Source organism: Schistocerca americana, chromosome 1, assembly GCF_021461395.2.
Source record: "Schistocerca americana isolate TAMUIC-IGC-003095 chromosome 1, iqSchAmer2.1, whole genome shotgun sequence".
Lineage (NCBI taxonomy): Eukaryota > Metazoa > Arthropoda > Insecta > Orthoptera > Acrididae > Schistocerca > Schistocerca americana.
In genome coordinates this window covers 172197901-172225684 of record NC_060119.1, presented here as the reverse complement: position 1 = coordinate 172225684, position 27784 = coordinate 172197901, and the positions used below count along the sequence as shown (strand labels likewise).

The following is a 27784-nucleotide window of genomic DNA, read 5'->3' as shown; positions in this document are numbered from 1 at the left end:
GCGGGGATGGAACGACCGGAAAAAGACTTGATCCAGCAATTACCAGTCTCGACCCATACGGTTTCTTTTTTTTTCCCCATCTTTCTGTATTTTATGCTTCACAGATGGGCTTGTAAAACATCACTTTCGATTAAAAATTTAAACTGGCTGGCAATCAAACCCAGCGCCCCCACATGGCTGGTGGGCATCGTACCACAGAACCACACTGCCTTTTGGAAAATCGAACTTAGTTTAGAGTATTAAAGGTGCTCGAAAGACATTAAAGTCAATGTGCTTGAGAATTTTTTAGAGTTTCATCAAAATGTTAGGAAAGACTGATATTAGAGTTCTGAACCATAAACATGAAAAATTACAAAAATGCCATTTCTGTGTGGTCTTCTTGTCAGTTGGAGATAAGGAACTGGGTTTGGGAAACGGCCATAGCCCTATTAAAGTGATCAGCCAAGAATGTGTCCTCCATTCATTTAGACAAATCCTGAGAAAAACTTATATTCACATGTGAGTTATAATCTCATTCCACGTAATGGGAATTTGGAGTCTCAACCACTGCATTGCCTGCCTTGGTTACAGACTGTATCCTTTTGAGGTTGTATTAATAAATTTGAACATGCAGCCAACTTGCCACTGTATGTATACTGCTCTCTGAACGTGCATTGTGCAGAAGCAATTACAACTACGTTTTGGATACGTCTTTTATGCATACTATAAAAAACTGTCGCCGGATACATGCCACGATATGGTGCATCAGTTCGTACCATTCTTGTTTTGCATGTTGGTATTCCAGTTGCTTTACCGATTGATATTTTTTATTTGTAGTTCACTGTTTCTATTTGAGTTCACATATTATCATTTGGAGATAGTGAGTAGAGCTGTGGACACTAGAAAATGGAGTTCAAAGTGAAGACATCGGAACGTTTCTGACAATCTGCTGTTTGAGTTTAATAGAGGGGTGATAGCAGTGGAGTCAGCCAGAAGCATTTGTGCCATATATGCGGATGATGTCACTGGACAGAGCACAGTAAGAAAATGATTTCTTGTTTTAAGGAGCCTCAATTTGACATCAGTGACTCTCTTCATTCAAGAAGATGTTTGGGTTGTGGTGAATATCGTTTTAACGTATTAATCCACAATGCTCAATTTCAGTGTACACAAAAACTGGCAAATGTGATGACTATGCTTGCATGCAATGCAGAAAGTTCAAAAATCTGGTGTATGGGTACCGCATGCTCTATGCCAAAATCGCAAAAATGTTATGCATCTGGGGGAACAGTGACGGTGTGGTGTACTACAGATTGCTTCCCCAAGGTGCAATCATCACTGCTGACATATTATCAACAACTGAGAGATTTTGCAGATGTAGTCCAAGAATAATAACCAGGAAAATTGTATGAAGTGATGCTACTCCATAATAATACTCGCTCACATTTTGCTAGACTGACAAAAAATACGTTACAGGAGTTGGGTTGGAAAGTCATTTCGCATCCACCTTATTCACCTGATCTTGCACACTCAGATTTTCACCATTTCCACATTCTCTCACACACCCTTCAAAGGACTTCCTTTCTGGATGAAAATGCAATCTGAAAATGATTCAATGAGTTCTTCACCTCAAAACCGTGCCATTGCTACAGTCATGGAATTGAAAAGTTATATCAGTGTTGGCAGTCTGTTGTAAATAGCGAAGAAGAATATATTATTGATGACTAAAGTCTCTGTTCTATGTGTATGTCGTGTTTATTAAATTATGGAAAACCATTACGAACTTATGTATTAACCCAATAATATGCAATCAGTTTATATTTACAGCTAATATATGCTACCTTTATATCCATTAAATGAGCTATCCGTTTGATGTGAGGAACAAAATCGTGCGGACGAGCTGTTTCACCTAGTCCTTGATTATCCACATCTGACAGCTCAGAACTACCCACAAATGCCCAACGATACCTGGAGAGAGAGAGAGAGAGAGAGAGAGAGAGAAAATGGTTATGAACACACATCACATTACAAAGGTACAAACAAGTGCATGAGAAAATAATAAAATGGTAAATACTATCATATGATTCATACTAAAACTCAATATGAAACGGATTTTAACATAAAATTAATTGAACAATTTTTCAGCAGAATACTTCATTGTGTGAGATGATGGGCTATCATCCGCTGATGAGTATGATTGTCTTCAAAACTCAGTTTCTATGAGATCTTAAGTAACTGTACAGGCTAATCTAAGAGTTGCAGATTTTTGCACAGTTGAAATCAACTAATACAAAAATAGATCCAAACCCTGATGATTTAGAATTTTTTAATTTTATTCTATGTGTCAAAATAAGATAAAATTCGAAATTAAAGTTTTTGGGATGTTTCATTTTTGAGTCATTAATTTTTAAAGCTTCCAAAACTGCAATTTTTGCAAAATTTTGAAACTTCAAAGTGGCCATATTGCAAAAAGTATCGGACATATAGGCCTGAAATTTATACCATTTTATTGTTTGTTATAGGCTTTAAAAATTTGTGTTGCTTGACCAAATTCATTAAAATGCAAAATTTTCCCAAACCAAAATTTTTAAATTCTGAAAATTTCAAAATCGGAATTTTCTTTTGTTTTGGAAAAAATATGTTAGTTGTACACTGTTTGTTAATGCATGTGCCAAATTTCATGATGATATTCCACAGAGAACATACGGAAATACATTTTATTTTACTGTTATTTCTATTGCATACTCTATCTCAACTGCACTTGGTTTGCAAGCTGGTTCACAAAATTATCATTAAAATGAAAGTACTGAGTACTAGGACACTTCACTTAAGCATTTTAGATTTGTAATACACTACACCATACACTGAGGTGACAAAGGTCATGGGATAGCGATATGCACATATACAGATGGCAGTTTTATCATGTACATGAGGTACAAAAGGGCAGTGCACTGGCGGAATTGTCATTTGTACTTAGGTAATTCATGTGAAAAGGTTCCCAACTTTATTATGGCTGCACAATGGGAGTTAAGAGACTTTGAATGCAAAATGGTAGTTGGCACAAGATGCATGGGAGTTGTCAGACAAACAATAATATGTGAAATAACCGCGGAAATCTGTGTGGGACTATGACAAATGTATCCATTACGACAGAGCACCAAAATTTGGTTTATGGCAGCAGATAATCGATGCCAATGTTTTTGCTAACAGCTTGACATCACCTACAACGCCTCTTCCGGGCTCGTGACTATATCGGTTGGACTCTAGACTGAACTCTAGACTAAACTGAACTGATCATTGACTGAAAATGATTATGTTTGTTTGCTTGGAGACCATTTGCAGCCATTCAAGGACCTCATGCTTCCGAACAATGATGGGATTTTTATGGATGACAGTGCGCCATCTCACTGGGCCACAATTGGTTGTAACTGGTTTGAAGCGCTTTCTGGACAAAGCACATGGTTTAGCACCGAGATTGCCTGGCATTAATCCCATCAAACGTTTATGAGACATAATCGAGATGTGAGTTCATGCACAAAATCCTGAACCAGCAACACTTTCACAATTATGGACGGCTACAGAGGTAGCATGGCTCAATGCCATGTTGAGTTGCTGCACTACGTTGGACAAAAGCAGGTCCGACGCAAAATGGTATCAGGTGACTTTTGTTACCTCATTGCATAACAGTTAATATAAATAATGTTATGGATAGTATGCATTTTTCATTTGTTATATATTTTAATTTACATTAGTTTAGTTCTTATTTGTACAATGACTGTGTGTGTGTGTGTGTGTGTGTGTGTGTGTGTGTGTGTGTGTGTAAAAGCAATTTATAATAAAATATAAACAATCACTTCTATTCTTAACGTTTGAGTGGGATAAAGCATGTATGCCATCAGTCACTTTTTCTATGTGACAAATGATGAGCATGCAGCATAAAAATGGAGCTTGGCAAAAAGATTTTATAAAGCCACAGCCATCACAGGGACTCAAAACTATCGTGAATTTATACCTATGAGCAAGCCAAAGATATATGTTTATGATTCTAAGGATTTTAATGTTCATAAAATTCAAGTGGGTCCAGACGCTGCAGCATTTGAACAGATTACAGAACTTGTTTCCTGTGCCCATGACAATAAATGGTGGATGGTTTCTGTGCTATCAAAGTAAACCTAAACTTCATACTTTGTAAATTAAATACCGCAATTACCACAGGAAGAACATATAGACTATGACCTGAAGAGCTACGTACGGCTTCAGAATACATTGGAAAAAGACTGTGTCATTACATCAACAATCTGTCACTGCGCTTGGAAGAACTAGGTTATGTCATTTGAAATAAAACTCCAATACACAATCATAGATTCTAGTAAGATTGTTAGTGGATCACCTTAATATCTACCTTGTTGACGAGGAAAAAATTTTTCTTTGCAAGGCACTCAATTACCACATTGTTAAGTAATAACAGTTACATCACCGATAATTGATAGTATTGATGAGTATCAATGTATTTGTAAAGTGAAGGTATAATTAAGGAAATTATTCACAGTGCCGAAGAAACTGGTACAGACACGTGTAATCAAATACAGAGATATGTAAAAAGGCAGAATATGGTGCTGCGGTCGGCAATGCCTATATAAGACAACAAGTGTCTGGCACAGTTGTTAGATAGGTTACTGCTGCTACAAAGGCAGATGATCAAGATTTAAGTGAGTTTGAATGTGGTGTTGCAGTTGGTGCATGTTTTCCTGTATGACCATTTCACGTGTGTATCGTGAATATACGGAATCCAGTAAAACACCAAATCTCAGACATTGCTGCAACCAGAAAAAGATCCTATAAGAATGGGACCAATGACGACTGAAGAGAATCGTTCACCATGACAGAAGTGTAACCCTTTCACAAATTGCTGCAGATTTCAACGCTGGACCATGAACAAGTGTCAGTGTGTGAACCATTCAATGAAACATCATCGATATGGGCTTTTGGAGCCACAGGCCCACTTGTGTACCCTTGATGACTTGATGATGCCTCGCCTGGATAACTTCATGAATCCATGGAACCCTGCATGTCAGCAGGGAACTGTTGAAGCTGGCGGAGGCTCTGAAATTGTGTGGGGCATGTGCAGTTGGAGTGATACAAGACCCCCGATACATCTAGATACAACTCTGACAGGTGACACATACATAAGCATCCTGTATGATCAGCTGCATCCATTCATGTCCATTGTGCATTCCGATGGACTTGGGCAATTCCAGCAGGACAGTGCAACACCCCACACGTCCAGAACTGCAACAGAGCAGCTCCAGGGACACTCTTGTGAGCTTAAACACTTCTGCTGGCCACCAAACTCCCCAGACATGAACTTTATTAAGCATATCAGAAGACACCTCCAATCCCTTGTACTCTTACGGATTTATGAACAGCCATGCAGGACTCACGGTGCCAGTTCCCTCCAGCACTACTTCACACATAAGTTGAGTCCTTGCCATGTTATGTTTTGGCACTTCTGCAAGCTCACAGGGACCATACACAATATTAGGCAGGTGTGCTACTTTCTTTGGCCCTTCAGTGTAAATTTTAAGTGTATAATTCTAATAATGTAATAAATTCATTATCACAAAATAAAAAATAATGACTGGGGAGTCTTATCTGGTTTTTGACATATTACATCTGAGTAAAAACTCCAAATCCCTCCAGACCATGCATTAAGTGCTGTGCCTACCAGTAAAATAAAACTTATTTTAGTGCTCCTACTGGAACACAATCACGAAATTTGGCACACACATTGACAAATAATTTGTGACTAACATAGATTTTGTTTGTTTGTTTGTTTCTTTCTTTCTTTCTTTTCTTTTTTCCCCCAAAAACAAAAAAATTCCAATTTTGAAATCTTCGAAATTAAAAAAATAATTTAACCTGAGAAAATTTGGCATTGTTATGAATATTGTCAATTAGTATACATTTGCAAAGTTTATAAGAAAATTGGGTGAAAAGATACAAATTTTACATCTGTATGTTGAATAGTTTCTGAGAGATGGTGATTTTTATGTTTAAAAACCTAACAAAAATCACTTAATTTTGGTGGTTTTATAAATTAATAACTAAAAAAGGAGAGGTTTTAAAATTTTAATTTCGGATTTTTCATGCAACAACTGCTACTACAAATTTACAAAAAATTATCAAAATCTGAAGTATCAAGAACCAGACCATTGGTGGATTTCATATAGAATGTCTGTTGTTGACATAAATTTGTTCTGGTGGGGACCATGTGCACGGAATTGGTTATCTTCAGGAGCTCCCATGGTTTCCGAGCAGTGTGCTTGTCAGTTTCTGTTTTCCGTACATTTGTTTGAAGCGCTGAATTCCTTCCCAAACATTACAACAGCATACTGGACAATTAAGTGCAGTAGTTTGCCAGTTACTTTTCAATTTGACATCTTTGAATATTGTCCTTTAATAGAGCTTTGTATTGTTTTTTGTGGTCTTCTTAGTTTTCTTTGATCATCCTTTGGCTGGAAATACATAATTTGTTTTGGTAAAGGGGCATATGAACAAGGGGCATATGAAGAATGCGGTCCATCCAATTGAGTTGACAATCATCAGGACTCAATGTTAATAGAGTTTGCTTCTTCCAGAACACTGATGTTAGTGCACCAATCTTGCCATTTCACCCTTAGGATCCTTATGGGGCAGCAATGATGGTACCTTTTTCAAAAAATGCCTTCTGTAAGTATTCAGTGCTTTGCACCCATATGTAGGACATGGTATACCAGCAGCTTAGTATATATAGAGCTTGGTCTTGATGTTGTTATTATGATTACCAAAGACACTTACCAAAAGACAACTGAAAGCAGTACTGGGACATTGGAGGCAGCATTGGATTTCAGCATCAATATATGCGTTTTCTGAATGATAGCTGCCATAGTATGGGAAGTATTCTATGTTCCACAGAATTCTGCCTAATACTGCAATTGTTAGGCATGTGGCAATATGTAGTTAGGTTCATGCTGACACAGGATCTGCTTCTCCTGGATGTTAAGGTTTAGTCCGATAGTCGTATATGCGTCATCAAATGTATTTACAACTGCTTGTAGATCTTCTGAGTTGGCAAGAATGACATTAACATCAGCATATTGATGTTCAATGATGGTTGTAATGGACACTTTTACAGCTGGGCACAAGATTGTTAATCCATTAATTAACAAAGTTAATTTCTCGAGTAATGGGTTAACTTGTAACTCAATTTAAAAATATATATATATATTAACGGGCTCTTTAACTTCCATTAACTTTCTTTGAGTCCATTAATTGTTAATTAGGTACCCACTATTTATGGCAAAAATGATGCTATGCTGCCAGCAGGAATCATCTTTTGACAAGTTCAAGTCATGTGGGTGTGGGTTACACTGGGATGTGCACAACTGAGGTAAGCAACTGAGTGCAAGTGAGAATAACTAGGTGTTATCTGGTTATTGTTGTTTGTTTACGAGTTCCTGTTAAGTACTACTTTTTGATAGCGGATTTACTGTGGAAACTAAATCATGGAATCGGATTCAAGCTTACAACTGAAGAAAATCTGTGGCTGCACCTAAGTGATTATGTTAATTTTGTATCCAAATCAAGAGAACAAATACTTTTCAATTGTAAACTGAGTTTGCCTAAAAATGAACACTTAGGGCTTACACTTTGAGCTTTAATAATTTGAAACAAAACGTAAGAAGAGCACATGAATCACAGTACGTACAGTTCGAAGAAACTGTGAAAGCAAGGTCCAGTTGAGGAAACCCAAAAAGAAAAATTGATCTTGGGCATTCAGATATCAACAGTGGAGCCAGTAGCAGTAAAAAGAATACGTAAAGCTCACTATTATGAGTTAATGATTAACTTTACCTTCCGATAAATCTGCTGTAAAGTAACGCTTTAACATTTATCGAAGTTAACTTTTTGAGTTAACACTGGCCAGCTATGGATACTTTAGTCTTGGTATGTAGTCTACTGAGATTGAACAAACCACCACCTGTGCTATATTCTATTTCTATGCCCTCTGGCAGTTTCGCATTGACAAGATGAAGTGTAGTTCCCACAAATATCGAGAAGGAAGTGAGAGGTACCACACGACCTCACTTCACTCCCACTGTGTTTTCGAAATTCTCTTCGGGGGATTTTCACAAGAACCATGCCATTCTTGTCATCATGCAGCAATCTAACAAATGTACTTTACAGAACAGCGTATTTTAGCTAATATATTCCACAAGACATCTTTTTTGACTGAGTCGAAGGCCTAGACAAGATCTATGAATCCACATACAGATGATGATGTCATTATTTGCAAAGGTCCTGCATTTGTCTGGCACAGAAGATCACATCTGTGGTGGTCAAAATCCACCCTGTTTTTCAGGCAACTAGTCTTCAATCGAGATGTGTCAGGTGGTTGGACAGAATCTGAGCAAGCATTTTTCCAGCAGCATATAAAAGGGATATTCCACAGTAGTAACCACAGTTGGCTCAGTCGTCTTTCTGGTAACAATCAGTGATTCTCTGATGTCGGGAGGAATGGTTTCAGTGCTTCATATTTTGACAATGAACATTAGTAAATGTTCAGTGAGGATTCGTCCACCTTCGTTGAAAAAATTCTGCAAGGATTCCATCTTATCCAATGGCTTTGTTGTTTTTCAGCTGCTTAATAGCTTTTTAAACTTCTTGTGGAGAAAAAACTTCACCAAGATGAAGTTTTGTAGGTGGTTTTTTTTTTTCCTTTTTTGAATTGTGGAAAGTGTTGTTTCATTGATCTCTGGGTCTTTATCAAGAGTTCATGGAAGTGGTCCTTACATCATGTTGTAATGGCATTACTGGCCTTCAGTAGAGTGGAACCATTCCTAACTCAGTTGGGTTTAGACCTTGAGTTACTGTATCATACACAGTTCCCACCATGCTGAAGAAAGTTTGATTGTTATTAGTTTCTGCTAGATGTTGCATTTCTTGAGATATCATGTCCACCATTTGTTTTTCAGAGCAAGAGTTTTCGTTTGAACTTCTGCCTTTGCTTCTTGATATTCTCTTTTCTTGATAATTGACTTAAGATCACTCTTCCAAGTGTGGTATACCTTTCTCTTTTTATGTAGTAGTGCCTGAATTTCTTGGTCATTTTCATCAAACCAGTTTTGGTGTTGTTTGGTTTTGCAGTATCCAACTGGTTCTTCATCAGCCAATGTCATTTCAGCCCTTCAGTGCCACTCAATGTTCTTCAGTGCTTTCAGGATATTTATCTGGTAGCCTTTCATCCAAGAGTTGCTGGAATTTTTCTTTACTGCTACTATCCTTCAGATGGTTTGTGCTGTATGTAAGAGGCAAACAAGTGCAACTTGAATGATTGGGCAGGCACTGAAGGTGGAGATTATAATGCTGCAGCATGAGTATTTCACTTCGTACCATTACAGGGACATGCTGAAGGATAAATTAGTCGTGCCTGCAATCCAGGCTTGAAATAAAAAGTAATCTTACATTTTTGCGGAATTAAAATTTACTTTCGTAGCTGTGATCTCTCATTAAAATAAGAACTTTTCGTAACAATTAGGGCAAATGAGCTTTACAAATAACTACAGATCATTAAATAATATAGTTGATTTAGTCTACAGATGCAGTTTAGAGTAGCTGCATCTTTGTGCTATAGTATATTGAATCATTTCACAACTTTGAAGTTTCTTCCCTTAAACACTATGCATAGAAAGCTATAATTAAATGAATAATTCTTTATGCTGTCTAAATAAGTATTCCAATCAATGACTAGCTGCTTCTTATTCTTTGTGAGTATATTCTTGAAGAATATCCAACTGTTAATCCACTCAGCCGGCCGAAGTGGCCGTGCGGTTAAAGGCACTGCAGTCTGGAACCGCAAGACCGCTACGGTCGCAGGTTCGAATCCTGCATCGGGCATGGATGTTTGTGATGTCCTTAGGTTAGTTAGGTTTAACTAGTTCTAAGTTCTAGGGGACTAATGACCTCAGCAGTTGAGTCCCATAGTGCTCAGAGCCATTTGAACCATTTGTTAATCCACTCAACAACTATTTTGTGCAGTTTTGTCATCTACTTTAATTTTCTCTTACATAAAATCTTTGCCGTCATCTGTAGCCTAGAGCAATGAAACATCTCAGAATAAGTCAAACTTTAATTTTTCTTGTACCGAAAAGAACATGGAAAAATTGCCAGGATATAACAACTATAATGATAGAAAAGAAAATATTTGTTTGTAGTCATTCTTTCACAACTGGTGAATTCAGCAAACACTGATTTTCACACAGATTTCTGCTCAGAGTCAGATTTGGAACAAAGGAGAAAATTCAGACTATATGCAGTGTCATTGATTACGTAATGTAGCATTAGCATGGTAAGCAAGATTTTCATTGTTTGCGTGTTGGGTCATGGCCACCTATATTATAGGTTCATCATGTTTGAAAGGTGGGGAAGTATGCTGAGTCATTGCCTTAATCATAATCACTATTAGACAATAGTGACTCTAGTAGCAACCTTCCTTCAGCTCATTGTGTTGTATTATAACAGCTTTAATTTCATTTCACAAATATTGCGTTTCAAGTTTTAGTTACCACTATTTTATAATGATTGTCAATAACAAGTCTCACATTAGAACACGAATATCTTTTTCATGCAGTTTCACAAGAGACTTTTGCCTCCAAATTTTATTTACACCACTGAACATGATTGGAATGAAGAGAGAAACCAGTGTGACCGTTTGTGTGTGTCAGCACTCAGCCACTGCCTTTTTGATTGTCTTGAAGGCAGTGGCTTAGTACTAACACTCACAAATACGTGTTTATTTGTATAAATGTCTGTGAAATTACATTAAAGCTGTTGTAACACAACACAATGAGCAGAATGAATGTGGTTACTAGAGTAATTTCTGTCAGATCGTTTAAGCTGCCGCAACTGAAAACAGAAGACAGTTACAAATCATGCCAACATGTTATGAAAAGAACTAGGCAAAAAGTCTTCATGTTTCTAAAAAATAAAAATGGTTACTGCATATTTAATTAAAAATTCTGAAACAACATGTGCCATTAGATTAAACTTCACTAACAGTAGCTGCTAAAAATTATATTCTACTTTTTCCATACAGTGACCACTTGTTTGAATGTAACAAGGGAGTTGTTATACTAGCTGCTAAAATTTATATTCTACTTTTTCCATAGAGTGACCACTCGTTTGAATGTAACAAGGGAGTTGTTATACTAACAATGATCCTGAAAAATAGTACAGTACCGGTAACAATAAACAAATACCTATGTAAAATTCACGTTCTGCAGTAACTATACCCGGGCCTCTGAAACATTGCACTTGACGTTTGCGTATGAAGTTGGTAGCGTAACAGTGTAACAAGTGAAGAACGAGAGGCGCTAGGCGTTCAGCGTGGGGTGACAGCCAATCACAGCGCAGTGAGCACTGCTGTTACTCACGTGCTTTGACATCAAAGTTCCTGCATTGCCGGCTTTGTTTAGTGAATGTGTAAACAACGTGAATTGTATGTTGTTTACCGGCATGTTTTCGTAGCAATGTGTTCTATATCGTTGTGACTTTTGTTACGTTGTGAGTTTACATACTTGGAAAATGCCACCGAAAAGACTTTTTTCACCTAGTGACAATCCTTAGTGTCGAGGGGTGCCGCTAACCAGCCAGGCACTGGAGTTACTACACAGAACTCTATAGAGTTTTACGACCAGGAGAAAAACTACGTAAGCATTCATGGACAGCCATATGTTGTTTACCGGCATGTTTTCGTAGCAATGTGTTCTATATCGTTGTGACTTTTGTTACGTTGTGAGTTTACATACTTGGAAAATGCCACCGAAAAGACTTTTTTCACCTAGTGACAATCCTTAGTGTCGAGGGGTGCCGCTAACCAGCCAGGCACTGGAGTTACTACACAGAACTCTATAGAGTTTTACGACCAGGAGAAAAACTACGTAAGCATTCATGGACAGCCATCAATTCCTGCCGATAAAGTGGTGGAACGTACGTCAAAAACTCTTGGAATTAGTGCAAGAACTGTAGTAAGTAAGGGAGTATTACTACAAAACTTGGAAGATACTGAAGTGAGCCATAATTATTCTGAGCTGTCTGGATCAAATAATAAATTTTTAACGACCCCGGGAAAGAAGAAAAAGCAGCCTAGTCCTATCACAGATTTAGATTCTTTCCAGACTGATGCAATTCGCAGGCATGTTTATGCTTACTACAGCAGAAAAGAGTATCCAATTGTAGCTAAGTTTTTAGTCTCTTTAAAAGAAAGTGAACTCTTCACGGGTGGTAAAACATCACTAAAAATTGTGCTAAAAATATGGGTTTCCGTTACAAAATACTAGACGGACGCAAAATACTGTTAGAAAGGGCACATACTGTTACCGCTCGAAGCATTTTCTTGCACAAAATTGTGGGCGGAGACATTCATTCCATAATTTGGCTAGGCAAAACGTGGGTTAATGCTGGGGAAGCTGTCAGTAAATGCTGGACGGATAACACACCCAGCAGTAGCGGCCGTCAGCTGATGGGAAGAGGAGCAAGATTAATTGTGGTCCATGCAGGCTCCTCCAGTGGTTTTATCCCCGACGCGCTTTTAGTTTTTAGATAAAAAAAAGACTGGTGATTACCATGAAGATATGGATCACACACGATTTGTTGAGTGCTTCAGGAACCTTTTAAAACAATTTCCTGTACCTACAACCATTGTAATGGACAATGCTCCATATCATTTGGTGATACTGAACAAAGCCCCAACCACAAATTATCAGAAAGAAATTATGGTGCAGTGGTTACAGGCTCGAAATGGATATGAGCATGACAAAGGTTCTATTATATTCTCTTGTTAAAGAAAATAAGCCTACGACACCTGCATATGTAGTAGATGAAATTGCCAAGGAGCAGGGTCATAGCGTAATAAGGCTGCCACCATATCACTGCCATTTCAACCCCACTGAGTTAGTATGGAGTGATGTAAAAATGTATGTAAGGAACAACAACAAGTCCTTTACAATAACAGATGTGGAAAAGCTGTTGTGTGAAGCTCTTGTGACTGTGGATGCAGCCTCATGGAGGAAAAAAGTTGAGTACGTCGAGAAGCTTATACGAGCAGCACAGACAATAGAAGGCATTATCAGTGGCCATGAACAGTTAATGATTTGTCTTGCTCATGACGATGATGAAGACGGTTTTGGCGATGAATCGGACAACAGTGACAATGGCGAGCTGGATGGAACTGCGCCATTATCGCTGTAAATTGGTGAGTGAAAAATTACTAATATTGGTTATTTATTGCAATCTCGGTTATTATTTATTTTGTAAACTGTGTACAGTATTGATTTTAAAGTACCAGTCATCAGATGCTTGTTTTCTGTATTTCTTTGCTCCGTTATCGAAAGGGTGTGCATTGTTATGCTTTTACGTGCATTATTATATGGTTGTTTACTTCCTGTCATTGTAGTATCACTAAAAATGAGTTTTTATATACTCTGTAATTGCTCAATCACTTGCATTTACGAGACGGGATGGAAAACTGTATCGTCTGCTGTGTGTATAGAGGCTGCTGTTGCAACATCGCTATTACAGTATAGCCAACCTAACTTGACAAAAAGTGAATTGTCAAGTGCAATGTTTCGCCAGCGTGGGTATAGAATAAGTGCCTATGAGTGAAACGATTAGAAAATATAGGAAATGTATCTATGTGGAAGATGATTCTGCAAAATATAGATTCACATGATGGATTGTGAATTCAATTAGCGAAGGACATCCCTGAACACGATTGTCAGAAATCATGCCAATATCAAAGCCAATGCGAGGCAGCCTGGTTCTATGGAAAAAAGCATAACAACATTCAGCCATCAGGATACGATCGTTTAGATAAGCTCATTGCAGAGTAGTTTGTTTGCACAAGAGTGTCGGGAATTCCACTTAATGGCAACATACTGGGAGAGAAAGCTCTTTGGTTGCTGCACAAATGAGGATCCTCAACTTCACAACATCGAATGGCTGGATCAATCAATTTAAAACTTGTCATTACATTGTTTACAACCAACTGTGTGGTGAAAGTGTACATGTTAATAGTGGAACTGTGGACCAACGGGAAAAAAAAGCTGTAAAATATCTTAAAGATTATTATCCAAAAAATATTTTTAATGCTTACGAAACTGGTCCTTTTTTTTTATAGCATTTTACCAAGTAAGACCCTATGTTTTAACAGTGAGAAATGCCGTGGAAGGGAACTGAGTAAGCAGAAGATAAGTGTCATTCCAACAGCACTGCATGGGTGACAAGTTCTATCTCCAAATCTATCATGCATCCACTGAATGCTAAAATGGGGGCAAAAAATAGGAAAATAATGCTGCTACCTGACAGATGTTCGTCACACACTGAAAATCTGCAGCTCAAAAATATTAAGTTAGTGTTCCTACCTCCTAATTACACGAGTGAGCTTTAACTGTTAGATCTGGATATCATCCATTCACTGAAATGGAAATATACAAAAATGCTTGTCCATAAGTCTGTATTTATACACGATAGTGTCATGGATTTGAAATCTATGACTATGTCATTATGTAGCCAAAGCATGCATGGATGTAACTCTTTTAACTGTTTCATGAAAGCAGGATTTTTCACAGAAAACAAACAGAAACAACTAGAAGAAGATTCTTCAGATTTTTCTGTAATAGGCATACTGTCTACATTTCAAGAGTATGTAGGTATTGATGCTTCAGTCATTCCTTCAGAGGTGCCAACAATTGATAGCATTATTGCCAAACATTTTGAAGCAGGGAAGAGAGAGGTAAACGGTGAAGAGGATGATGATGATGATGACCAAGAACCAGTTGTTCCAAGCAGTAGAGAAGCTATGAAAACTATTAACATTTTGAGGCAGTACACTGGTAATGCATCAGGCGATGGTAATGCGTCTGATGCTTTGTATACTGTGGAGGGACAAGTATAGATAACTACTGTGAGAAATAAACAAAAACAATTCATTATTTCAGATTTTTAATAGGTAAATTTTAAACTGTTTTAATTTCATATTTTGAAAAATATAAAGAGAATGACTGTGAGAATAGTTCATTCATTTTCATTTGTTGTTTTTCCTATCCTTTCCTGTATTTTACACTTTGTTGCATTTTATACTTTTTTTGGATCAGTACAATTCAAAGTATAAAAAGAGGGTTTTACTGTATGTATGTGTGTGTGACACCTTCTCCTAAAGCACTAGACCAATTTCAACCAAATAAGGTACACATATCCCTTACTGTCAGGCAACAATTGCTGTCGCACTAAGAATAACCTACCTATAATACATAGTTCAGGAGATATGACACCATAAACAATGAGCTGCATGAAAAACTGCTGCATTGTGCATAATGTCTAAATTTATCACTTCTTTGCTACTAACTCTATCTGCAATACATTTTGCAGACAGTGTCCACATATTTCTCTGTATGTGCCTACAAAATTATGTCATTGTATGACACATAGGTCAGGAGATACGACACCATAAATACCGAGATGCGTGAAAAATGGTGCATCATGCATGAAGTTTTAATACACTCCTGGAAATGGAAAAAAGAACACATTGACACCATACTTGCTCCGGACACTGCGAGAGGGCTGTACAAGCAATGATCACACGCACGGCACAGCGGACACACCAGGAATCGCGGTGTTGGCCGTCGAATGGCGCTAGCTGCGCAGCATTTGTGCACCGCCGCCGTCAGTGTCAGCCAGTTTGCCGTGGCATACGGAGCTCCATCGCAGTCTTTAACACTGGTAGCATGCCGCGACAGCGTGGACGTGAACCGTATGTGCAGTTGACGGACTTTGAGCGAGGGCGTATAGTGGGCATGCGGGAGGCCGGGTGGACGTACCGCCGAACTGCTCAACATGTGGGGCGTGAGGTCTCCACAGTACATCGATGTTGTCGCCAGTGGTCGGCGGAAGGTGCACGTGCCCGTCGACCTGGGACCGGACCGCAGCGACCCACGGATGCACGCCAAGACCGTAGGATCCTACGCAGTGCCGTAGGGGACCGCACCGCCACTCCCCAGCAAATTAGGGACACTGTTGCTCCTGGGGTATCGGCGAGGACCATTCGCAACCGTCTCCATGAAGCTGGGCTACGGTCCCGCACACCGTTAGGCCGTCTTCCGCTCACGCCCCAACATCGTGCAGCCCGCCTCCAGTGGTGTCGCGACAGGCGTGAATGGAGGGACGAATGGAGACGTGTCGTCTTCAGCGATGAGAGTCGCTTCTGCCTTGGTGCCAATGATGGTCGTATGCGTGTTTGGCGCCGTGCAGGTGAGCGCCACAATCAGGACTGCATACGACCGAGGCACACAGGGCCAACACCCGGCATCATGGTGTGGGGAGCGATCTCCTACACTGGCCGTACACCACTGGTGATCGTCGAGGGGACACTGAATAGTGCACGGTACATCCAAACCATCATCGAACCCATCGTTCTACCATTCCTAGACCGGCAAGGGAACTTGCTGTTCCAACAGGACAATGCACGTCCGCATGTATCCCGTGCCACCCAACGTGCTCTAGAAGGTGTAAGTCAACTACCCTGGCCAGCAAGATCTCCGGATCTGTCCCCCATTGAGCATGTTTGGGACTGGATGAAGCGTCGGCTCACGCGGTCTGCACGTCCAGCACGAACGCTGGTCCAACTGAGGCACCAGGTGGAAATGGCATGGCAAGCCGTTCCACAGGACTACATCCAGCATCTCTATGATCGTCTCCATGGGAGAATAGCAGCCTGCATTGCTGCGAAAGGTGGATATACACTGTACTAGTGCCGACATTGTGCATGCTCTGTTGCCTGTGTCTATGTGCCTGTGGTTCTGTCAGTGTGATCATGTGATGTATCTGACCCCAGGAATGTGTCAATAAAGTTTCCCCTTCCTGGGACAATGAATTCACGGTGTTCTTATTTCAGTTTCCAGGAGTGTACATGTATTCTTTACTACTGAGACACTCCTACAGTTGAGTCAACTTAAGGAAATCTCTGACACCTGACAGCACTTTTGATAGATTTCAGCTGTGAAACACAAATGGCTGTGGCCGAAAGCAACAACTGTCTATAAAGCTATGAAGAAGTGTTGTCACTGAGATGTTTACATAATCACATTGTGGATATGCAAACCAGCTGCACCCAGTGTACAGAAACTGTACACTTCTAATACGAAATTTGTGAAATGAACACCTGGGCAATGGCGGGTTTGCCTATTAATAACAATATAAAAGCACACCCAGGTAAATTAAATAATTGCTATAAATTTCAATACTAAATGTACCATTCACTATGTCGCCAGGCTGCTAGTTGTGCTTGTGGGCATCCATAGAAATTTATCAAGGTAGCATTCAAGTCTTTAAAAGTATAATTTTTTTAATAAAAATGAGCTAGCCAGTCAGTTTTGAGATGCGCCACGCCATAAAACTGAATTTCATAGGTTATACTAAAAATATATTGCATCCCATAGAATTTATGGTTATCCATGGCTATATGAGAATTTTACAACGAATGAAAACTCGGTACTCCAAATTCATCCCCCTGCCCCCTTGTGTACAAGTAGTGTTGCAGTTCTTTCTTGACTGGAAGCTACCTTGTGCCTAATTAAGAATTGCAAAAAAAATTTTCATAAGTTCTGGGAACAAACTATGTTTCTGACTGACCTTTTTTTTCTAGTTATATGTAAAATTACTTTTAAGAGTCCTTGATACATACATCTGAAACTGAGGCAAGTGGTGTGCAGGCAACAAAAGAGCGAGGTCCAAAAGCTTAGCAGCACTCAGCTGCAGTTGGCGCCAATGTGGATGACCATGAGCGTGCAGGCCGTTGTTACTGTTTACAACCCAAGATGAGTCAAGGGCAGACAGCAGACGGATGTGTGAGCTGCAATCAGAAGACAAATGCACTGTAACATTACCAGTAAGACCACTGGGAGGAATCTAAATTACATTTCCTCTTTTAGTGGTATGTAGGTGACAGTATGAGACTGAAACAGTAGTTAAAAAGTCACACGAGGGTTGTAAGGGCTTAAATACCACTTTATAATATTTGACAATTTGTTTCTGGACTTTTGACTCTCATGGGGAATGGAAAATATTTGTTGCAGATAAATAACAAGTACTTACAAGCCAACGAACTTGAATTGTTCTAACAGACACAGAAGAAAATAAATAAATAGAAACACAGATGAATCTCAAATTTTCAAAGTTCTTAAATAGTGGTTTGTAAAAATACAGGAAGATAAGAAATATGAAGATAAGGTTACATGTGGTGGATGGAAGGATTATTCAGTTTTACATTCTAAGCAGAATTGCAAAAAGACAGTTTTAATTGTACCGTACATCAAATCAATAGTATATCAACACAAAATAGCACATTATGTAGTCACCAAGTATAATGGCAACACACGTTTATTATTTCATGTTCAACTTTCAAATTCATTGTGTGGACTGATGTCCTAAATCACATGACAGACATTGGAATATACAATAATCCATCAGTTAAAGAAAAATCATGCACACAATAGTATATCTTGAGAAAGAAAAAGAACTGCAAATAAATAAAAATTGTGTGTTCCCTAATTTCAATAAGTACTACACTTGATGGTTCCTATGACAACTATTTTTTTCTTCTCTTTTGAAATTATATTTAGAAGTATGTTACTGCCCTACAGGTAAGTACAGAGTGCCACCAACCCCAAATACACACAATATTAGAGATAACGACAATCCATACATACCATGCAGCTGCATTATAAGACATTAAGCACAAACATGCATAACCAAGATACAAATAAGCACCAAGCTATTAAAACTGAAGCTATTTACTGTGATGTTGGCTGGTGTCTTTTCATGTATGTAACTGTGCTCTTGTTTCTTTTTGGCACAACATTTGTCAATGAGAGCCTGACAATAATAAGGCACATCACTCAAATATTGTGTCAAACAAACACTGACTTCTTGCTGCATGCACAACAAGGCATCAGACAACAATGTGCTTTATTCAAATGGTAAAATACACATGCAAGAAAAACTACAAAGTACACCTATAGCAATACTGTGTAATAACTGATAATTCCTGTCAATAAAGGGGCTTAAAATACGAATATCAATACAATGATTCGAAATTTATTCACAAGTAATGGATACAAGCCAGGTATTAAAAGGGAATAAATCATCCTGAGACTAATTTATTTTTGTAATCCAATTCAAGGAAACATTAAGAAACAAATGAAATTGTGAATGGAGGAAGAGGAGGGGGTGGGGTGGGGGGGGGGGGGGTTGAGATCAGGGCTTACTGTCCCATTGACGATGAAGTCATTAGAGATCGAGCACAAGTTTGGATTAGGAAAGGATGGAGAAGGAAACTAGCACATCCAGAGGGCACTGCTGTATTGAAGAACACCCATATATGCCTTGAAACACCTAATGTTAGCACAAATTGGAAGTGTGGACTCACATATTGTTATGTGCAAAGAAAAATAGGATTGTTTCGTCTGTCAGTGATGAAAACATGCAATGGACTTCCTATTTCGCCAGTTACTTAACTTAACACAGAATATCTGTCTTCTGCCAACATTAAGGGACTTAAACTACTACTGAACTTAAAAATAAAGAGACCCTATGTGAATGACCAACACATGAGAAGTGCAGTATTAAGAACTGTGATGTCAGAGTGTGTATGTGGGATAGAGCATGATTGGTTTATGAATATATGCTGCAAAAAAATAGTACTAATTGCATAATGTAGGAGATGCATATATCATTATCAAATATACACAAAATATGGAACATTTTCGAAAAGTATGAGCTGTTTGCTTGTACTTAAATGCTGGCAGCTCAGAAAAGGCAGCACCATCAATTGATTGTTTACAGAGCCACAGGAGTCACTGTTGTAATTCAGCATTATTGATTGTGGCTGAAACCTGACAATGCTGGTATACAAAATTGTTGCTCTTGTCAACTGTGAAGTTAGTGCCATTATTTGACTTTTGTGTGACTAAGACTCTGCTACTGCTGAAATTCTTTGGTAATTGAGCTTTTAGCTAATGTGTAGTGAGTGAAGGAAAGGTTAGACAATGGAGTTCAGGCTTTAAAAGGATAACACAAATATGCATGATGAAGTAATCAATCAGACCAATGAAATCATGTAATAAGACAACCAATGATTTGATCAACAATCAACGAATTGTGTTCTGCATGAAGAATTTCCTTTATTGGATGCACTACTAATTTCATGATTTTCACACTGAAAAGCTTGGAAATGATAAATTTTGCGCAAACAGATACTGATAATGCTTCCTAATACAAAGGTTAAAAGCTATCAAGCAGATGAGCATTTTTGAAATGCTATCAAAAAGATGGAAATGATTGTTTCCTCATATTGTTAAATGGATATCATATACCAACACGGAGTCAACAGTTAATGGGTGGTGCCACTCAACCTCTTCCATACTGACAAAAATTCAATAAAGGAAAAGACAAGATTGCTACTTACCGTAAAGTAAACATGTCACGTTGCAGACAGGCATGATTAAAAGACACTAACACATAGCCTTCGGCCGCAGCCTTTGTCAGTAAAGACACACACACACACACACACACACACACACACACACACACACAAGCACCCTCACATGCACACAACCACCAACCCCAGCATCTCGGGCTGCGATGGCATGCAAGCAGTAATCTGAATGGGGCGGAGAAGGGGAAGGGATAGTAGTGTACAGGTGGGGACAGAGACAAACACTGTCTGGTGGAGTGTGCAGGGAGTAGACTGCCAGCAGATGCAGCATCAGGATGTTGTGGGGCACCTCCCTGCCCCACAACCTCCAGACGCTGCGCCTGTTGACAGTCTAGTCCCCACACACTCCACCAGACAGTGTTCATCAGTCTCCCCACCTGTACACCACTATCCCTTCCCCTTCCCCCTCCCCCTCCCCACCCCCTCCAGATTGCTGCTTGCACGCCACATGATGTTGCATCCGGGCCCAAGATGCTGGGGTTGGTGGTCGTGTGCGTGAGAGGGTGCTTGCTTTTGTGTGTGTGTGTGTGTGTGTGTGGGTGTGTGTGTGTGTGTGTGTTGTGTGTGTGTGTGTGTGTGTGTGTGTGTGTCCTCTCTCTTTACTGATGAAGACTGTGGCCAAAAGCTGTATGTGAATGTCTTTTAATCACGCCTGTCTGCAACTTGATGTGTCTTCTTTACGGTAAATAGCAATCTATCTTTTCCTACATTGTTGATATTCCTACCTGGAGTTTCCATTGTTTGAAAAATTCAATAAATCTCTTTACTCTAGATAAAATTTACTGCTACCTTCTTCTGCTCAATTTCATGGAATGTGGGTTGACTATTAGGAATTCCAACTGAAAAAAAAAAAATTCTAACATACTTCATTAGTGCTGAAAACAATTTGTTAGCTATACGCCAAGTAGCAGTATTCATTGCAAGCTACTTGACAAATAATAATGTACTATAAACAGGACTGTATTTACAGACGCAAATAACTATTTTTTTAATACCACTGCAATCAAGTAAATAGTAAGCTACCAATAGGAGACAGTGCAGCTTTTTTTAACATAACTGAGAAAGCAGCCACTTTATTTATTTATTTGATTTTTTTATCAAAGTAGTAGCTTTTCTTGCAATTTGCAATTTAGTAGCTGATATAAGCACAAACAGTATCAAATTGTGTAGTGATAGTTTTGCTAATGTATACTACAAAATCTTTCACATCCCTTCTTGATAGGATCTACAGAACACAATGAATGATTGATTGTATAAATTGTTTTTAAGTGCAGGGAGAGCAGAGATGTAGGTTGTGAAACATTTGTAAGTGTTTTCAAATTGTGCACGTAGTACAAAAAGTAACTGAATTTTGAAAACTGCACTACGAGGAGTAGTCATAAAATTTTAATTATCACCTTGAAAAAGAAAAGTTACTGGAATGTGATTAATATTTTGTTTTTTTGCATCTTATAATGTTTTCAGTAACAGAAATTCATTTTTGGAAAAATATTGCTGTGTTATAATCACACCTATGATTTATCGATCGAATTTTAAGTTTGCATCACACATGGACTGAGTCACACAGATTTAATAACAATGTATTTATGTCCTTTTGGACTTACCATTTTTTTCTCTTTGACTATTTAATTGCTTGCTTTTCTTTTCTCAGTACAAAAAAATAATAATAAAATCGTTACAAACAGACACCAACAATAGGATAGTGGCTCAGTTAAATGCATATTGCTTGTTTCTCTAGCTGAATTAAGTGTGAGAACCATTTTGGACTTGTGCTTATACAGTCTTCTTTATGAAGTAAAAATAAAATCTTTCACACTCAATTATTTGTAGACTGCATTCCAAATATATTATGTATGTACAAGATGCTCTGCACCTGCAAGATCTCACATCTTCTTTCATATGAATACATTTTCACCATGATAACAACTTTATTTTTCTATTTGTATGTAGTGTATCATCCGCAGCTTGTTTTCTCGCTTCCTGAGCACAGGGTCCCAGGTTTGATTCCCGGTGGGGTCAGGGATTTTAACCTGCCCCGAGATCTCTGGGTGTTGTTGTGTCGTCTTCATCCTCATCATTCATCCCCATTACAGTCGGAGGAAGGCCATGGCAAACCACCTCCATTAGGACCTTGCCTAGTACGGCGGTGCAGATCTCTTGCATTGTTCCCCTATGCTCTGTCAAGAAGCCTGGTACTTCATTTCCATTCCATGTATCATACGTGTAGACATAAGTTTCGTATATTCTGAAACGTGTGCAAAATTAGAAATTTAAAAGTATGGATCTCCGGTTTAAAAGCTCATAAAGCAGGTCTATCTGGAATTCTTTCTTCTGTACTCATGTCACATAATCCATAATTATGAAATGGAAAGACTGCACTCACTATAAGGAGACATGCTGAATTGCCATCAGGTGCAACCTGGGATGGATGGATGGTTGGACGGATAGATGGAGAAACACACACACACACACACACACACACACAATTGCTATCTACGACCAGAATGCAACTGCGTTGTGTCAAATGCCAGCAGCAATCTGGTGTGGGGCAGGGAACGGGCAGGGATAGCAAGGTACAACTGGAGGGAGAGCAGTCAGTGCTGTCTGGCAGATCATGCAGGAGATGGTGGCAGGACAAGACTGGTGGACACCGGATTGGTAGTCTTACCAGTATAAAAAGCCGTGTAATGATTGCGGCAGAGATAGTATATGACATGGCTACTTTTACAGGTGGCCCAGCCTCAAATGGGATAGGATAAGTATGTAACAGGACTGGGATAGGTAATGCTGGGTCTTCCACAGGGATGTCATCCCTGTGATAAGTGGTTGTCATTGGGAGTGGCATAGGAATGGACTAGGATGTTGTGAAGGTTGGGTGCACAATGGACACTACTTTAGGAGGGGAGGGAAGGATTTTTCATAGGATGCCCCTCATTTCAGGGCACTATGATAGAAAATCAAAGCCCTAACGAAGGAGATGGTGCAGTTGTTCCAGTATCGGGTGGTACTGTGTGACAAAGGGGTGCTCCTTTGTAGCTGGTTCGTACTTTTTCTTTAAAGGGGAAGTAGTTGTCTGTTAGGATAAATTTTCTAATGTGTACAAGCGCTTTTCAAAAAGTATCCAACATTATTTTTTATTGTTGAAACCAACAATGATATAAATTTCCATGTTCATAGGCATACGAGGTCAGTTCAAAAAATTCCAGAACAATTCATAATTTCAAGCCATTGGTGTGTTGGAGCAAAATGCGACTGGCAGCCTTGCACACCCCTGTGCTTAATGTGTAACTGCTGAAAGTTTTATTGTTGTATGCCTGTTAGTTATTGTTCAGTGCTGTATTGAGTAGAACATAGCAAAGTTTGCGAATTTTGAGAGGGCAATGCGTCTGCATTAAATTTTGTGTGAAACTCAAGAAAACCTTTACAGAGACAAATCAAATGATGTTGGAGGCCTACAGCTGTGAGTGATTAAGCCATACTCATTGGGTTCACACAGTTTAAAAGTGGCCATACAGAAGTTAAAGATGACTCTTATTCAGGATGCCCTTAGACATCTACCGACGATGCTCATGTCATGAACATCAATGAAACTGAGTGTGACAATTGAAGATGACTGTTCAAGAGATTTCAAAATAATGTAACATTTCAGTTGAATCATATCATGAAATCCTGACACAGCATTTTGGAATGCATCGTGTTGAGTCAAGACCACAAAGATCTTCATCTCGCAATCTGTGAAGAGCTTCTGGATCACACAATTGAGAACTAGATGTTCCTTAGGAGAATCATAACTGATGATGACATGTGAGTCTACGGCTATGAAGTTGAGACGCTGAAAGGATGAGAATTTGCAAAGACAGATAAAAGAAAATTTCCAGACAGCGCTTCACACAATCCCTAAAAGGCATACCGAGACTGCTTCTGGAAGTGGAAACAGCATTTGGAGTGGTTTATCAATTGTGAAGATTTATTTCGAAGAAGACCATGCACAATAAGTAAAAGGTAGCCTAGATAAATTTTGTGGACAAGATTCTGGAATTTTTTGAACGGATCTCATACATAATGTACATGCCTGATTTTTTTTCATGACTTTGGAAACAGCCAGTTACTGGCTATCCATTGACGAGTGGACACATGTAAGTTGTCAGATTTTGTATTGTGGGCGACTCTCAAGTTGAAATAATCCATAAAATTTGACAAGTGTTTGGGGGTTAAGCAAGTGGTCCAGTACAATATAGGAGAGGTAGAACCACTTCAAAGAGGACCGATCATCAGCAACAAGTGAAGCACATTCAAGTAGGCCCTCAAAATCCACAAACGAGATTTTTATTGATCACTTAAGGACCTTGCTGATGAAGGATAGACAAATTCTAATCACAGAACTCGTAAATGAGGTTAAAATTAATACTGGATCCATTAATTCCACTTTAAAGGAACATATGGACCTCAGGAGGATCTCAGCAAAATTTGTACTAAAGTTGCTAACAACTGCGCAGAAGCAACTTCGTTCAGAGATCACACAGGACATGCTGGATACTGTGAACTGTGATCCCAACTTTCTTAACATGTTGATCAGTGGTGATGAGTCCTGGATTTACAAGTATGACCCAGGAACAAAATTTGAGCCACAAACATGCCGCAGAAGGTACTGACGTCAATAAGGAGTATTACCAAGAGGTTCTGCAGAGCCTTCGTGAAACAGCGAGACACAAATGGCCAGACTTACGGGCAATGGGCACCTTCACCATGATAATACAACCACTCATCGTTCTCAATTAATTGAAGAGTTTTTGGCCAAATGTAACACGGCTGTGGTTTGTCAGCCTCCCTATTCCCATGGCCTAGCACATGTGACTTCTGCCTTTTCCCTAAATCGAAAGAGATTCTAAAAGGGACCAGATTTCAGAATTGGAAAGACACTACATAGAATTTGATGGAACAGCTGTGCACAGTACCAAAAGAGGCTTTCCAGTGATGCTTTCAGCAGTGCCAGCACTGTTGGGAATGGTGTTTAGAAGCTGAACAAGACTACTTTGAAGGTGACTAGTGTCAAACAATTTTATCTGAATAAAGACTGATTTCATAAATAAAAGTTGTATACTTTTTGAACAGCCCTCATGTGAGGAATGAGATAGTGGGTTTGGAGTCTGGAGGACATTTGGAAAGGTAATATTCAATAGCGGCAAGACTGGGTATGAGGGAGCTTGGTGTTTAGGGAAGTGCCATTAACATGAGTAGGGATGCAGGATTCAGGGCCAGGACCCCTACCCTGATTTCTTCACAACCTCACCACCTTCTCTCCAATCTGCTTCACTGGTCCTCCTCAATCCAGTGTTTCAATTTCCTGGACATTAACCTCCTCCTCTTGATGGCCATATCCACACATCTGTCCACACTAAAACCACCAACTACCAGTAGTACCTACATTGCCAGGTCACTCAGGGACAGTGTATCTGCAGTAAGGAGAACTACCTTGCCCAGTGTATTGAAGGTCTCACAACTGCCTTCACAGACAGGCACTATCCTCTGAACCTACTCTACAAACACATTCCCCACACCATATCCCTCCACACACCTCCAATCCTCCACCCCCAAGAACCAGTTACAAAGGAGTGCCCCCTTCGTCACCCATTACCACTCAGACTGGGACAACTTAACCACGTCCTTCGTCAGGTCTTTAATTATTTGTCATCTGTCCTGAAATGAGCAACATCCTACAGAAGAGCCTTCCTGCGCCACCTAAAGTTGTGTTTGTCATCTATCCAACCTCCACAACATCCTACTCCATCCTTATGCCATTCCCAATCCCAACAGCTTTTCACAAGGATTCCTGTAGAAAACCCAAGTTCAAGACTAACACTTCCGATTCCAGTCCTGTCACAGTTTTACTCTAACCCACCAGAGGCCAGGCCATCCACCATACTGTATTGCACACGTATACGTGCATTCCCTTCACATGTTTAGGCCAAGTATTATGCACATTTATGTGATTGGGAATGCTCAGTAGCAACCAGGCTACATGTACATCTGACAATTATACGTCAGCAAGGAGCATTAATAACAATATCATAGGAGGCAATATATATAGTAGATGAGTAAAGTGTTCTTATTGGCTGAGGGAGAAAGGTGGGGTCTCTCTTGTCCTTAGGGAAGACAGGGCGAGTTAGTAACGAGGCACCACTCAAAGCACACCGTCGAGTAACTGGGGCGGCTCTGAAAGAACGGCCGCGAGTAAATATTCCAGTTATTAAACAAGATATAAAGTGAAGGTATTAGTTATCAGAATGCCACGTGTCGTGGGTGGTGTCTATCAAGAATATGGAAAGTGAGAACTGTGTTAATGTGTTGTAAAGGGTTGAATATAACAGTGTAGCCCAGAGCCGCCATATTGTAAATTCTGTGACGTGTATGTCAAAGTATTTCCTTTATTAAAACAAGTATAGTACAAAATGTTGTTGACATTTAACAACTGGCATCCTGAAACAATCCACTTCAGCAGGATCACAACCTACATTGAACGTGATGCCTGAGCGCTACTACTGTGTGACGAGGGACTACCGAAGCAGCAAGATACAGAAACCAGAGAAGTAAGGCAGAGTCACTTCCTTCTCGCTACAATGCCACAGAGGGCACTATAATACACCATGTCATAGACCCACTCTGCTCCAATTGTTGCACAGCTTTTTGTATTGGATATGACTAGCAATCAACTGTTTGTTCACTATATCTCTGCAGTATAAGTTGAAGGATCATTTTTCCCCGTTTAGCAGCTACAGCTCCTGTTTGTTAAAAGTATATTGGTGACATGCTTTTTGTTTTGAAATCATATGCATTTTCTGCACTAACAGAGTGCTTAGCAGTTGTGTGTTCATATCAGTGTGAAATTCTGTCTTGTTCTTCCCCACCAAACAAAAAACTCTTTCCATTGGGCAATTAATATGAGGTACCTGAAGAACAGTCATCATTAACTTACTCAATGGATGGTACTTTCTTATTCCTGGAGTATCAGTGAGTTCTGAAATCTCATACCAAATTCTGTCAGCAAGCTGCAAAAACTCATCTTTAACTGGCCAGTTGTTGGCAATGTATGCACACGTTTTTGCATAGAACAGTCTGACATCAAATAAATGTCAAGTAGTTTTGTCTAGAGAAGCTTACTTTATGCAAGCCCTCATGTTTGCTTCGATCACCAACTCACTACCACTTTTCTGTACCTTA

General features: G+C 39.3%; 1 protein-coding gene across 1 annotated transcript in view; it reads right to left on the bottom strand.

The window, feature by feature from the left end:
- The window catches only part of LOC124566579 (protein dopey-1 homolog), a 378074-nt gene that overhangs the window by 11074 nt on the left and 339216 nt on the right, over positions 1-27784 (bottom strand). The window contains exons 31-32 of the mRNA XM_047131121.1: positions 17756-17923; positions 1821-1947 (exon numbers count right to left, since the gene is read on the bottom strand). Of these exons, the coding sequence (XP_046987077.1) occupies positions 1821-1947; positions 17756-17923 (295 nt within the window). The remainder of the gene's footprint in view (positions 1-1820; positions 1948-17755; positions 17924-27784) is intronic.